Below are 12,165 nucleotides of genomic sequence, written 5' to 3'. Positions count from 1 at the left end.
CTTTCGAGCTCTATGAGTTTAACTACTCTTGAGACCTCATGTAAGCGGAATCATACAATATTTGCCTTCTTGATACTTACTGGCTTATTTCGCTGAGAATAACATCAATGGACACTTGGGTTGCTTCTACCTCTTGGCTATTATGAATAATGGTGCCGTGAACATGGGCGTAAAACTATCTCTGAGGCCTTGCTTTCAGTTCTATTGGGCATATACTCGGAGTTTCTGGGGTATATGTTAATACTATCTCTTCACATTTTTTGAGGAATGGCCATACCGTTTTCCATACCAGCTTCACCATTTTATACTCTCACCAACACTGTACAAGGGCTCCAGTGTCTCCACATCCTCACCAACACTTGTTATTTTCTACTTTTTTGACAGTTAGCCATCCTGGTGGGTGTGAAGGGGTGTCTCACTGTGCTTTTGTGTTTGGTTCTAAAGAGTGAAGCCATTCACAGTACGGTCCACCATGTTGGAAACACTGAGCTGACTGGGTTTTCTGAAGATTCCAGTCAGAAAAACATATCCCCCCTTCCTACGTTTTCTATTTTGTGGCTGATGCCCACATTTATTCATGAAACACAAGGACATTAATTTCAGTGTTTTCTTTTATTGTATGCTTGATGTATTTAGAGACAATTCCAAGGGCAAGCACTGGATAGGGAAGTTATCTGGTTCATAGATATTTGTACAAAAGGCTGTTAAGACTACACGGTCAGTTCCCACTGCAGGAAACAGAAAGGTTTTCTTATTTATTATTCCCTGCCAACAGCATTTTCCAGCTCACACATTTAACTTCTCACAACATGATTGCAAACACGTACATATTCATTCCCATGAGAAATCTGCATGTGACATTTCGGAATGTTTGAAGTCAGTCAGATAAAAAGCACATTTGACACAAACCATAGGAGGAGAGCTGGGACTAGGGACTGTGCAGAATGAAATGTCACAGCCACAGGGAGGCACAGGGTGGTGCTGGGACAGCACGTGCGTGTGACCTGCCACTCCTCCCCCTCCATACAAGAATGGCCAGCCAGGGGAGGCTCCCCTCCCTCTTTCTTCCATGTGCTTCCCTCCTTAAGCTGAGAGCTCAGCTGAAGACCTCCCCGACAAATAGCCTGACTGTTCTTCAGTCAGGGATGCAGTTAGTGCCTTCCTAGCAGACATACTGGTCCCACCTGGCTTCCCTGCTGGGCCAGCCAGAGCTGTGTAACACCTGTATCAATGTGGGGGTGACATAAGTTAGAGAGTAAAGTAGTTTGCCTGGTTGGTAATTATTTTTTAGACCTAATAATTTACCCAACAGTGAAAGGACTTCATGGCTAATGTCTAACAGGCATACACCTGCTCTGTTAGCTTGTAAGAAAGACTCTTCCTAATAATAACACTGTGTCTTAGGTTATTGGGCACTAAAGAATCACCATAATTTGAAGTATATCCTTATTCTACCTAGATTTCTACCTAGCATTCCAAACCAACCTCCAAGAGTGAAGAGTACTACTCTGCTTTGCCAATTTTCTTTTACTGCAGCCTCTGCCTCCCGTCGCCCCCGAGAGAATGAAGGCTGTCTTCATGTATGGCATATCCCATCTACTAGATAAGACTAAATAGCTTATGTTTAGTTATGGGGCATGGGAATGGGGGAGAAATTCCATCCTTGATGGCCATGTCTTCTTTCTGCACAAAGCATGCACAGCTCCCCCATCCAAATCTTAATGGATACACAAATGGTATTTCAGGAAGCTATTTACACACTGACCGTTAAAACGCTGCTTTCATAGTTCATCATGAATATTCATTTTCCCCATAATGCCTTTAGAAAAGCGATCCCTGGTCAAGAATTAATCCATGTATTGATAAGCATTTTTCGAAAGCAGGGTCTGTTAGGAGCATTTAAAAAGGAGCATCTCCCCAACAGCCTGCTCAAAATCCAACCACGTATTTTAAGCAGTTGACCTAAGTAGATAAAAGTCACTTGCAGAGAGCGCGGCCACATCAGCAGATTCCTTACTCTCTTCTTGACTTTCCTCGCAACTCCCAGTGCACAGAGAGCTCATGCTGCTATTATTGAGGGCTTGACTGTGCCCAGACTCCCCCTCTGTGCCTGATGGAAGCATCCCAGTCCCATTTAACACCTGCCAGGCTGCGCCATGGAGGGCTGACACGCCCCCTGGTGGTAACACGGGGACATCACAATTGTGACGTACAGCGTCGGCCAAGACCTTTCTCCTGTAGGGCTGGCCCTTCTTTGAGACGCTGGACATATGTCCCCTAACAGAAGTCGCCATTGTACTTCCCTCTTCGCAGTGGCTAGGGAAGGGCATCGGCTGGATGGGTTATCCAGGGCCTTCATTTGGCCCAAAATAATGAAAGCAGACGTCTGTGTAATTAATTCTCACTAGACTTCTCTTGGTAAAACGCCCCCCCATCGCCTTGGGTATCTCAGGCCTGTCAGGTCTGACACAATGTTTCTATAGTAGGTGGAGGTAAAACCACCTACTATAGGTGAAATTTTAGGGTGGCTTTCCACATCAGCTTGCCTTAACCAGCAAGCAGGTGGACGGAGAAGGGGTGAGGTAAGACTCGCCCCACCCCCTCAGCATCTGCAAACAGATGCTCTGAGAACGGCCGTTGCCTCTCCGAGGAGACCCTATGCTCAACGACGGCGAGAGCCCTGGATGGGCCCTGGATGGGAGGCCCAAGCCTCCTCCCCATCTCCTTCCACCTGTCGTTTGTGATTTTACACACAGAACCTACAAGACTGCAGGACGAGGCTCGTGGCTCTCTCGTGCCCACGCTGGTAGGGGACGTCGGCAGGACACGGTGTGTCCCGACAGGCCCCGTGGCCCTCCGCGCCCACCCCTGGGTGTGCGGCCGCGTCCCTCCTGGCCCTGGAGGCCGGTCGTGCCCCGCCGTCGGTGCAGTCGCTGCCCGCGGGCCCCTTGGAGGACTGTCGCCGCTCACCACAGGCCGCGCGGCTCGGAGGGCAGAGCACGCGGGCAGGAGGCCTGGGGCTGCAGCCACCGCGCGGGAGCTCCTGCGCCCATCTGTCACCTCCTTGCCCTGTGTCCCCGGCGCCGGGCCATCTGCTCCTCCTCGCGCGCTCCTTCCACGCTCAGGCCGCCAGTCAAATCCTCCGCGCGAACCGACGTGGGAAACAAATCAGTTTAATGAAAGCCTCTGCTGAGATGATGTAGCCGCCGCCCCGATTCCGGCGACTTTGAAATCGAACCGGTCAAGGGTTTCTCCTTTTCTTTCCCTGGAGAAATTCGCAGCTTTGGTGGCGCCGGGGGTGGGGGGGTGCAACTAGGCCATCGGGCCGTTTAATGAATCCTGAAGGAAGCAGATGGCCCTCGAAATCGTCCCGACACAGGCCACCTCTAAGGGGTGGGCAGGCTGCCCCGCGGGGAGCGCCTCAGGCCTCTGGGGAGACCCAGGCGGGGAGGCCGGGGGAGGCCGTGGGGAGGCCGCGGGCCTGGCTGCCTCCGCATCTCTAGGGCGGGCGGTTCCAGCTACCCCAGCCCCCCTCGCCCCCCAACTCCAACCCCAGCCCCCCACTGCAGGCGAGCGCAGTGTGCAGAAGACAGGCTCTTTAGGATCACGGACTCGGGAGGAGCTGGGACCACAGAGCCCCCCCACCCTGGCCCTCCCCACTGGCTTCGACCCTCAGCAGACACTTCTGGGGACATTCTGCAGGACAGGCACGCACCGTGGGAAGGGGGACCGGGCAGCTTCTCCCTCAAGCACACACACAACAGCGCTGGGCCCTTCGGGAGCCTGGGAGAAACCGTCAATTGAGAGAAGGAATAAGACTTCAAAAGATTTTGCTCTTCCTGCACACTCAGCGCCGGGGAGCCCCCTTTCAAGGCCCGAGGAACCTCGTCCTCCGTGAGAAGGCTAATGTGTCCACTGTCACCGAGATACAATGAGAGCAGCTGAAAATCCACAATTAGTCATACGATCGAACGACAGGCAAATGGATACGCGTTACATCGCAAAAGAAGGGAAGCTACGTTGTAGAAGGAGGGGACGTTGCTGAGCTTCGGGGCAGAACACGGGTGTGACTTTGACACATCTGAACTTTCTCGTTCTACTCAAACAGGAGAGTGGTTTGTTTTGCTGGTCATTTAGTAAGGTGGGAAAGTTTAAATAAGAAGGGGAAAGGGAATGCTTACTTCACTTAAAGAACTTAATCTCCGTGTCAACACAGTCATAGAAAAGATCCCCCACTTCGGTGGGGTCCAGGGGGTCAGAGCTGGTCAGGATTTCTTCCATGGCTTCCAGGCCTTGCTTCTCTAGTTCCAGCATGGTCTTTCTCAGCTTGCGACCTTGCTCCTGAGGAAGGACGGAAACGGTGCGAGTCAGTACAATGGACAAGAAAGTCGCCCAGGGCCCACCCACCCCATTCAAGCGGTTTCCCCATAGCTGCTACAGGGATCATTCTAGAATGCTTGGCCTCCTTAACTCCTTGCTGCCTTCAGGATAAAATCCAGACTCCCGAGAGACATTCAGGAAAGATCTTTTGTGACATACGAGGCTCCTGCTTGCCTCACCTCCTGCCATGCCTTCCTTCCCTTCAACCAGACTGTATTAACTGCATTATTCTTCCAATCCGTGATACTCCACCCTGCTCTTCCTCAGCACTCGGTCATCTTGTACCCATCACCAGGCCTCTTCGACCCTTTCCTCTGGGCTCCCTGTCAATGCCTTTATTTCTGCCATGGTTGTTCTCTTCCTGTCTTGGAAGGATCTGTCTTACTTGCCTGTGTCCCCCTTTAGACCATGAGCTCCTGGAGGGAGAACTGAACTCATCACTATGTTCCAATGCCTGGGACACAATAGGCATTCCCAATAACTGTTTGTTGAATGAATAAATGGATCAGCAAATAAACACATGCCATGTCCATCCCCCAACTTTTTTTTCCCTGAGGTAGTGAGACCTCTTCTTCCACTCACTTACAGTGGATGACCATGAAAAGCTTTCATCGGCCCAATTAGTCTCAGAGTGGAGAAGCTGCTGTCACCACCCCTCCACCTCTTCCTGACACCGCCTTGGCTCAAACCAATGGTCATTGCTCAATTGCAAAGCCCACCCAACCTCATCAGTCTTATCTCTTTGACATTTTATGTGGAATAGTTCAAACACATGGCCCTTTCTCCCTCTGCCTCTGCCTTCTAGTTGCCCCATAATCACAAAACCATGCACCAAGTGGCATTTGTATTCAGGGCTTGCTGTCATCCACCTAGAAAGTTCGCACAGTCGGGAACCAAGGTGGACATCCGGGCAAAGCTCAGTGCAGCGTGGCAGCAGCACTCATGATTCTCAGGAAGTGTTCAACAGGGAAGGCAAATGTAAAAATCTATGACTTTGACATGTTCAAATGATCATCACTGTGGCACAGAAGAGCAAGTTCTAGTAGTGAGGCTGCCGTTCTCTGAGGTTCTTTCTGAATTCCCTTGGATTTACTATTGATATTGCCCTTCTATACATGCTTTTTATATAGTCCACCGTGCCGAGCATGAGATAAGCTCACCCAGCCCACACACATGCAGGCACCAATTTATCTACACGGTGTCCCTTTCTTCAGAACAGACTGGACCTGTTTCAAATTGTTAAACACATGCTTGCAAAGCAGATGGGCATCTAATAACCATGTTCTTTTCCTTTCCCTTCAGCAAAACAGAGGTTTGAGTTTTATACGCCACCCATCACTAATGGCTGCCGTGGGCAAATACAGGGTGTGTGTCTTATTTGAATCAATGTCCTCTAATTTTATTTACCAGAACTTGGGCGGGGGTTGGGGAGGTGGGGGGAATTGCACGTTCAAGAATAAATTTTGCAAAACACTAGGAATTTGAGAATCTTTTAAAAAAAAAACTTTTTAAAATTATAGTAAAATATACATAACATAAATTTTGCCATTTTAGCCATTTTTAAGTGTACACGGTCAGTGGCAATATGAACATCTGCATTGTTGTACAACCATCCATTTCCAGAACTTCTTTGAAGAATTACTTTTTTTAAAACATAGGATTGTAACTTTAAATAAAGTTTTGCCATCTTGTACAACTTCTTACCCTCAAAAGTATACAAAGATTTTTAGACAGCAGAAAAGCAGTGATCCCTACTAGAACCACACATTTCTATTATTTCCTAGGTACACAGTAAATGAAAGAGGGATATTCCTCGCCCACTGAAGTGGAAGCTTTGTTTCATTTGGTTTCAAGAGACTGGCTGGAAAGGTCAACAGCAGCCTTCTAGGAAGGGCCTTGGGTATCTGAATTTCTGGAAGGACGCAAGCTGGCGAGGAGGAAAATGGTGAACTCCATAACCGCTCTCTTGCCTCACCTCTCACAGACGGCGCCCCCCCCCCCCCGTGGGCCCAGCCCCAGGCTCACCTGGTCACTTTCGATGACAGCACGTGCCCACTCGTGGGCCTTGTACAGCTCATGCCGGCGGTCCGGCTTCTCCAGGAACCGAGGCTCCTTTTTGGCAGGGTCGTTGTCCCCAAAGCAAGGAGACTGTGCTTTGGGGACCAGTTTTACATCATCAACAAAGATGAAAGGCTTGAATATGGACCTGGAGAGAAAGGAGAGGTGCTTCACCACAACTGAGCTTGAGGCTTGAGGACACCAGACTGTCCTTTCATTCGGCAAGCACTGCCTGAGCCAGCGCATGGAGGGTGGGAAGGGGGCTGGTGGGGGCCGGGACACCGACACAACTGCATATTTTAGTAAGTATTTTAGTAGAACTGTCATTTACCAGCTGCAAATTCTTCTATTAAAAGCAAGGAGACACCAAAACAGACTTACTTTGTCCTGGGAAGACCGTTAGAGAGGACCCTTTCAGTTATGTAAAGGCAAACAGAAACACAGTGTCTTGAGAAAGGGCGTGATGGGCCATCTATCTGTGTTGAAAGAGGTTTGCCTTTCTCTACAGTATCTTCCTGGAAACTGGCCTCCCTGGAAAGGAAGAGCCTGAGACCTTATCTCTTTGTCTTTTTTAAGGTCCTACCTTATTTGCAGATGACACAAAGGTTCCCAGAGTCCCCAGAGAGGACACACTGCAGAGAAACAGCAGCCCTGTTGTGTGAAAGAGGAGCTCTGGGCATAGGAGGTGGCTAATGCAGAACTCATTCAGCTCTTCCGGCATGATGGTATACCTTAGGGAAAATGTGTGTGTGTGTGTGTGTGTGTGTACGCATGCACAGGGGTATCTGTGCATAACTGCACACACATCAACACACACTCACACACCAAAAGAGCCATGGTTCTTAAAAACTGCATCCTGAGATCCCAAGCCAACAAGGTGTGTGGAGACCACAGCTGCGTGTAACATGGGGAGAGAGCCCTATTCTCCCCTCTGCACCCAGATAAACAGTGCTGAATCAAAGCAGCGCTCCTGGGCCAAGGGTAGCCTGCTTTCAGCCACTCCGTGGGGCAGCACCTGCAATAATAAGAAGTGGGATAAGACTATGTGCACTGATCAGACTTGGGTTCTTTTCTCTCCTCTTAACTGGTACACCTCGGCTCCTCCAGGCGTCAGGTGGGTTAGCAGTGAGCTGGGATGCTGATCCTGAGGCGGCTGGGCCTGAGGCAGCCAGGACAGCCTTGCCAGTGTGCCACAATCTGAAAAAAACTGGGGACCAATGACCCTGGCTACCCAAATTGTGCCCCTGGATGTGATGCATCAGCATCATGCTCAGGCCCCACCCCCATCTTACCGAATCAAAGTCTGCATGTTAACAAGGTCCCCAGGGGGCTCCAAGTCTGAGGAACACACTAGGAAGGACAGTACAGGCTTCCCCAGATATTTGAAGGTGGAACGTTCCTAGGAAACCTCTCATAAGCCATGATGGTATAAGGCCAAGAACCAATTATCATTTCGTAAAAGGCAAACATCCTCTTGGGATGTCTTCTAGTTGGTGAAAACAGGTACCATACTAATGTACCTCTTTTGTAAAAGTGAAGGGAGGTGAAGCAAACTTGTGGAAAAGTGGAGAAAATCTAATCATGAGAAGTGACCTCTTGCGGTGGTTCCCTGAGGTTCACAAAGGAAGGAGGACTCAAGAGAGGAAAAAAGACCTTGAAGTCACTCTGCAAGACTAGGCTCCAGCTAAGTTTCATGTGAATATTAAAAATAGTGAGAGGGGTACCTGGGTGGCTCAGTCAGTTAAGCATCTGCCTTCAGCTCAGGTCATGATCCCGGGGTCCTGGGATGGAGCCCTGCATTGGGCTCCCTGCTCAGGGGGGACCCTGCTTCTCCCTCTTCCTCTACCCCTCCCCTCTGCTCATGCTCTTTCTCTGGCTCTCTCTCTCAAAATCTTTGAAAAAAAATTTTTTTAAAAAAGCACTGAAAAATAAAATCAGTGAGACCTTCATAGCTCAAGCTGGTAAAGTGGGTGACACTGGTGCAGGATAGGTGCCAGGTACCCTGTTCTCTGCAGGTGATGAGGATGCTTCCAGGAGACTCAGACCCATCCTCAGCCCTATCTCCTGGGAAGCACAGGGCGCGGACAGGCCTGCCTTCCCCAGGCCACGCCTGCCAGGGCCTTGCCCTGCCCAGGACGGACCACGGCTGCCCAGCACGGAGGGAGCACAGACTGCCAGCCGCCACCTCCTACAGCCTGGGGAACACACATCGGTCCTTCCCCCCTCTACTGAATATTGCACGCTGACTACTGAAGGTGAAAGGAATCCACGCAAAGCTTTAAAGTGTCTAAAGCAATTTTGATTCTCTAATGCTGAATTATCCAATTAGTCACGCGGTTGATCCTGCAAAAGGGCTGCAGTGTGAGGGGTCACTGGGAAAGGGTAACAGAGGGGGCGGGAGGGCAAGCGGGAGGAAAGCGAGTCCAGAGCTAACGGAGTCCCTCCCCTGCCCGCAGCCTCAGGGCGGGCGAGCACCCCAGCTCCGGGGCCAACAGTGCACCCCGGCAGCACACGTTAACCTGCAGGCCCTCCGCGGGAGCCCAGCCGGCGCAGCTCACGTGCTCTCAGCCCGGGGCCTGCGCTGCGGGCAGCACGGGCCAGAGCCGGGACCTCCGCGGCCCAAGGCCGGCGATCGGGACCAGAACTCTGACACAGCGGCCCGTGGGCCAGGAGCGCGGCTCTGGGGGCCACGGCCTGGGAGCACCGTGGGTGGCAGTGGCGGCGGGGACTGCGCTGGGGCTCAGAACTGGGACGGCCGGCCCCTCCTCCTCTGACCGACCGCCGACACTCTCTGTTCCCTCTCTGTCCCTCATCGGGACTCCAATGATCTCTAAGGTCCCTCCCAGCCTCTAAACCTATTATTTAACTTCTGTTTGTATGTCATGCAACCCACGAACTTGTGGCTCTGACTTCAAGAAGTTCACGCTCAGCACAGTAGTGGTCTTCTGCATCCAATATCTAGGATAATGGTGTAGTAAGAATCAGAACATTCCATGTGACTTCAAACCCACTCCCCACCCGCCGGAATGTGGAGGTTAGTTTAACATCAGTAGGGGTGTCTGGTGGCTTTCCTAAGACACGAGGCGCCGTATGTTTATCCTTCCCCAACTATTGATTTTCTTTTTTAAAATAATAAAATATGATGAGGTTCCCATTATACTTTAAAGCAGCCACAGCTCTCCACGGATTTTTTTTTTCAGAGTCTGTAAGGAAGTCAGTATCCTCAACTGCTAAAAACATGAAGCACAGATTTGTCAAATGGTTAAAGGGAGATATTTGAGGGTTTAATGAATAAAAATTACTGCTGGTGACAAACTGTAATAATACTAATATTTATTTAAGCCAGAATATGGGAATTATAACTCAGGCTTGATTATTTGTGCCTACATACCCAAAAAACTAGAATGTGGATAAACCCAAACCTTCTGATTTCTTGCCAAGCCTTATAGAATATCACACTACAATTCTAAATAGCCGAGGAGAATCTCAGACATCTTCCCACACTAACAGCTCCGACAGTAGCTTCTTAAATGCCACTTGATCAAATATATGTTAATTAATGGCCCAGAAATTAAATGACTTGACCCAGGTCACATGTCCAGCCGATGGCAAAGCTGAAACTGCCACCCGGGTCATGAGGCACCACCCCTCCCAGGCCACCTGGACAGGCCAGGGCACACTTCGTCACACACCGAGTGTGTCAGGGATGGCTCTGATGTGGGACACACCTGAGAGGGCTCCAGAAAGCTAGTTCTGCTCTGTCCTCACTTTCAAAGAAGCCACCTACCCTGGAATTTACCCTGACACTCAGCGCCTCCATGATGTGCTGTGACATGAACCCAAGATAATATGCCCAGAAGGGAAAATTATTCCAGTAGCAAAGGGCAGCCCGGCAACTGATTAATGAGGAGGTTTAAACCTGGCTGAGCTACACTAAAGGAGCTATCCATCCTTTTGAGGAACAATAAACAAAGGAAGCCATGAGTAACATGAAAGGAACCATATCACCACCACCGCCAGCAATCCCTGAGACAAATCTAAGGTCCAAGGCACAGTCTGATGACAGGAAACACAGCATGGGCTTCCAGTGTGTCTCCGAGGCCTGCAGAATTTTAGCCTTGGGTGACACTCTGAGTCACAGCCAAGAAACATGCTCCCCTAGAGGCATTTTTGCCTTATCTGTCCTTGTGATAGATACAGTGAGCCAGTACAAAAAAAATGCTTTCCTTTCATTTGTTTTCTCATTTAGAAGGAAAACAAAATTACCATGAAAATCCCTGACATTTTATAATGTATCACAATTTTCAAAGTGCTTGCATTCAGGTCTCCTGGTACTCCTAATTATTTATTCATTCATCAGTAAATATGTGTTGAGTGATACCTAAGTAACAAACCATTCTAGGTCCTAGGGATAGAGCAATGAACAAAGCAGGGCAAAATTCCTAACCCATTTTACAGATGAGAAGACTGGGGCTCGCAGCAGCTAGGTGCTTGGTCCAAAGGCATATTCCTAATGAGTGGCAGATGGAGAACTAAATTCAGATCTTCAAAAGCTGAGGTCAGGTTTCCCCTACAACCTCTCACCATTATATCGTTCTGTTGGGTTTTTTTAATACACATCATGCAGAAAAATCTAACACCTTTTTGTACTGTGGGCTTTGGAATTTTATCAGTGGCCAGCCAGCCCTTCTGACCTCAAACATGGCTCTGTTCTCACTGAAGGTGCAGAAACTTCCTTGGTGCCTGAGTCAGGCTTCCCCCGTGCTCTGGAGTCCCCAGCAGATTCGCTGGCACAGAGGGAAGTGGCCCAAGATCCTGCGCTGGTGAATTTGCAAAATTTCAACCAAGCTCAGAGGAACTCAGGATAACCAGCTTTCTCTCGATTGCAGGTGTCTCTCTGAATGGGTCGCTCTGCCTTTTTACCTTGAGGCGCTTTAATCACATAGTCCCAGGTACATCTGGCTGAGCGCAGAACTGATCAGTGAGGAGCCTATTTAGAGAGAAACAGAACTACTACTTTTGGAGCATAGGACAAGCTGAGGGCTGGATCCAGAGGCTCTGGAAGGTTTTGAGGTAAAAATTGCAGGGTAGGGACGCCTGGGTAGCTTAGGGGTTGAGCATCTGCCTTCGGCTCTGGTCATGATCCCAAGGTCCTGAGATCAAGTCCCACATCAGGCTCCCTGCATGGAGCCTGCTTCTCCCTCTGCCTGTGTCTCTGCCTCTGTGTGTCTCTCATGAATAAATAAATAAAATCTTTAAAGAAAAATTGTAGAATAGAAGAGAGGAGAGAGATGGTTACGGCCGGATTCAGAATGAAATGGGGGGAAGGGGCTGCTATTTTGCATGGGACCCTCAGCATTGTGGACATCTGTGCCAGCTGTGCCCTGAACCGCACCAGAGCTGTATTTACAGGCTGTGGTGTCTAAGGCTCATAGAGTTATCTCCACCAACAAAGAGGTGCCACTTGTCACCACTTTTGAATTAACCAGATGAGACAGTCTCAGTTAATCCAATTAGCTTCTCAAGCTTAGTACACTGGGAGAAGAGGTGGAAACACACACACACGCGCGCATGCACGCACACACACACACATATACACACACCCCAGGCGCCTGTATCTCCCCAGCTCTTTGCTGCTAGATAAAGAAGGTCAAAACTATTTCCCTAGAAATTCCTCTCTATTTTCTGTTCCCTAGGTGTAAATATACAGCCTAATCTGATTAGAAA

The 12,165-nt window shown here is 49.6% G+C and overlaps 1 protein-coding gene across 1 annotated transcript in view; it reads right to left on the bottom strand.

Annotated features, from left to right (window-relative positions):
• Positions 1-593: 593 nt before the first annotated feature.
• SCRN1 (secernin 1) overlaps positions 594-12,165 on the bottom strand; it is a 62,637-nt gene continuing 51,065 nt past the window's right edge. The window contains exons 7-8 of the mRNA XM_072783624.1: positions 6,406-6,586; positions 594-4,341 (exon numbers count right to left, since the gene is read on the bottom strand). Coding sequence (XP_072639725.1) covers positions 4,183-4,341; positions 6,406-6,586 — 340 coding nt within the window. The 3' untranslated portion in view covers positions 594-4,182. The remainder of the gene's footprint in view (positions 4,342-6,405; positions 6,587-12,165) is intronic.

Source organism: Canis lupus, chromosome 18 (genome assembly GCF_048164855.1).
Source record: "Canis lupus baileyi chromosome 18, mCanLup2.hap1, whole genome shotgun sequence".
In the NCBI taxonomy this organism is placed as follows: Eukaryota; Metazoa; Chordata; class Mammalia; order Carnivora; family Canidae; genus Canis; species Canis lupus.
The sequence above is the reverse complement of the archived record's forward strand: the minus strand, read 5'-3'. Positions and strand labels throughout refer to the sequence as shown.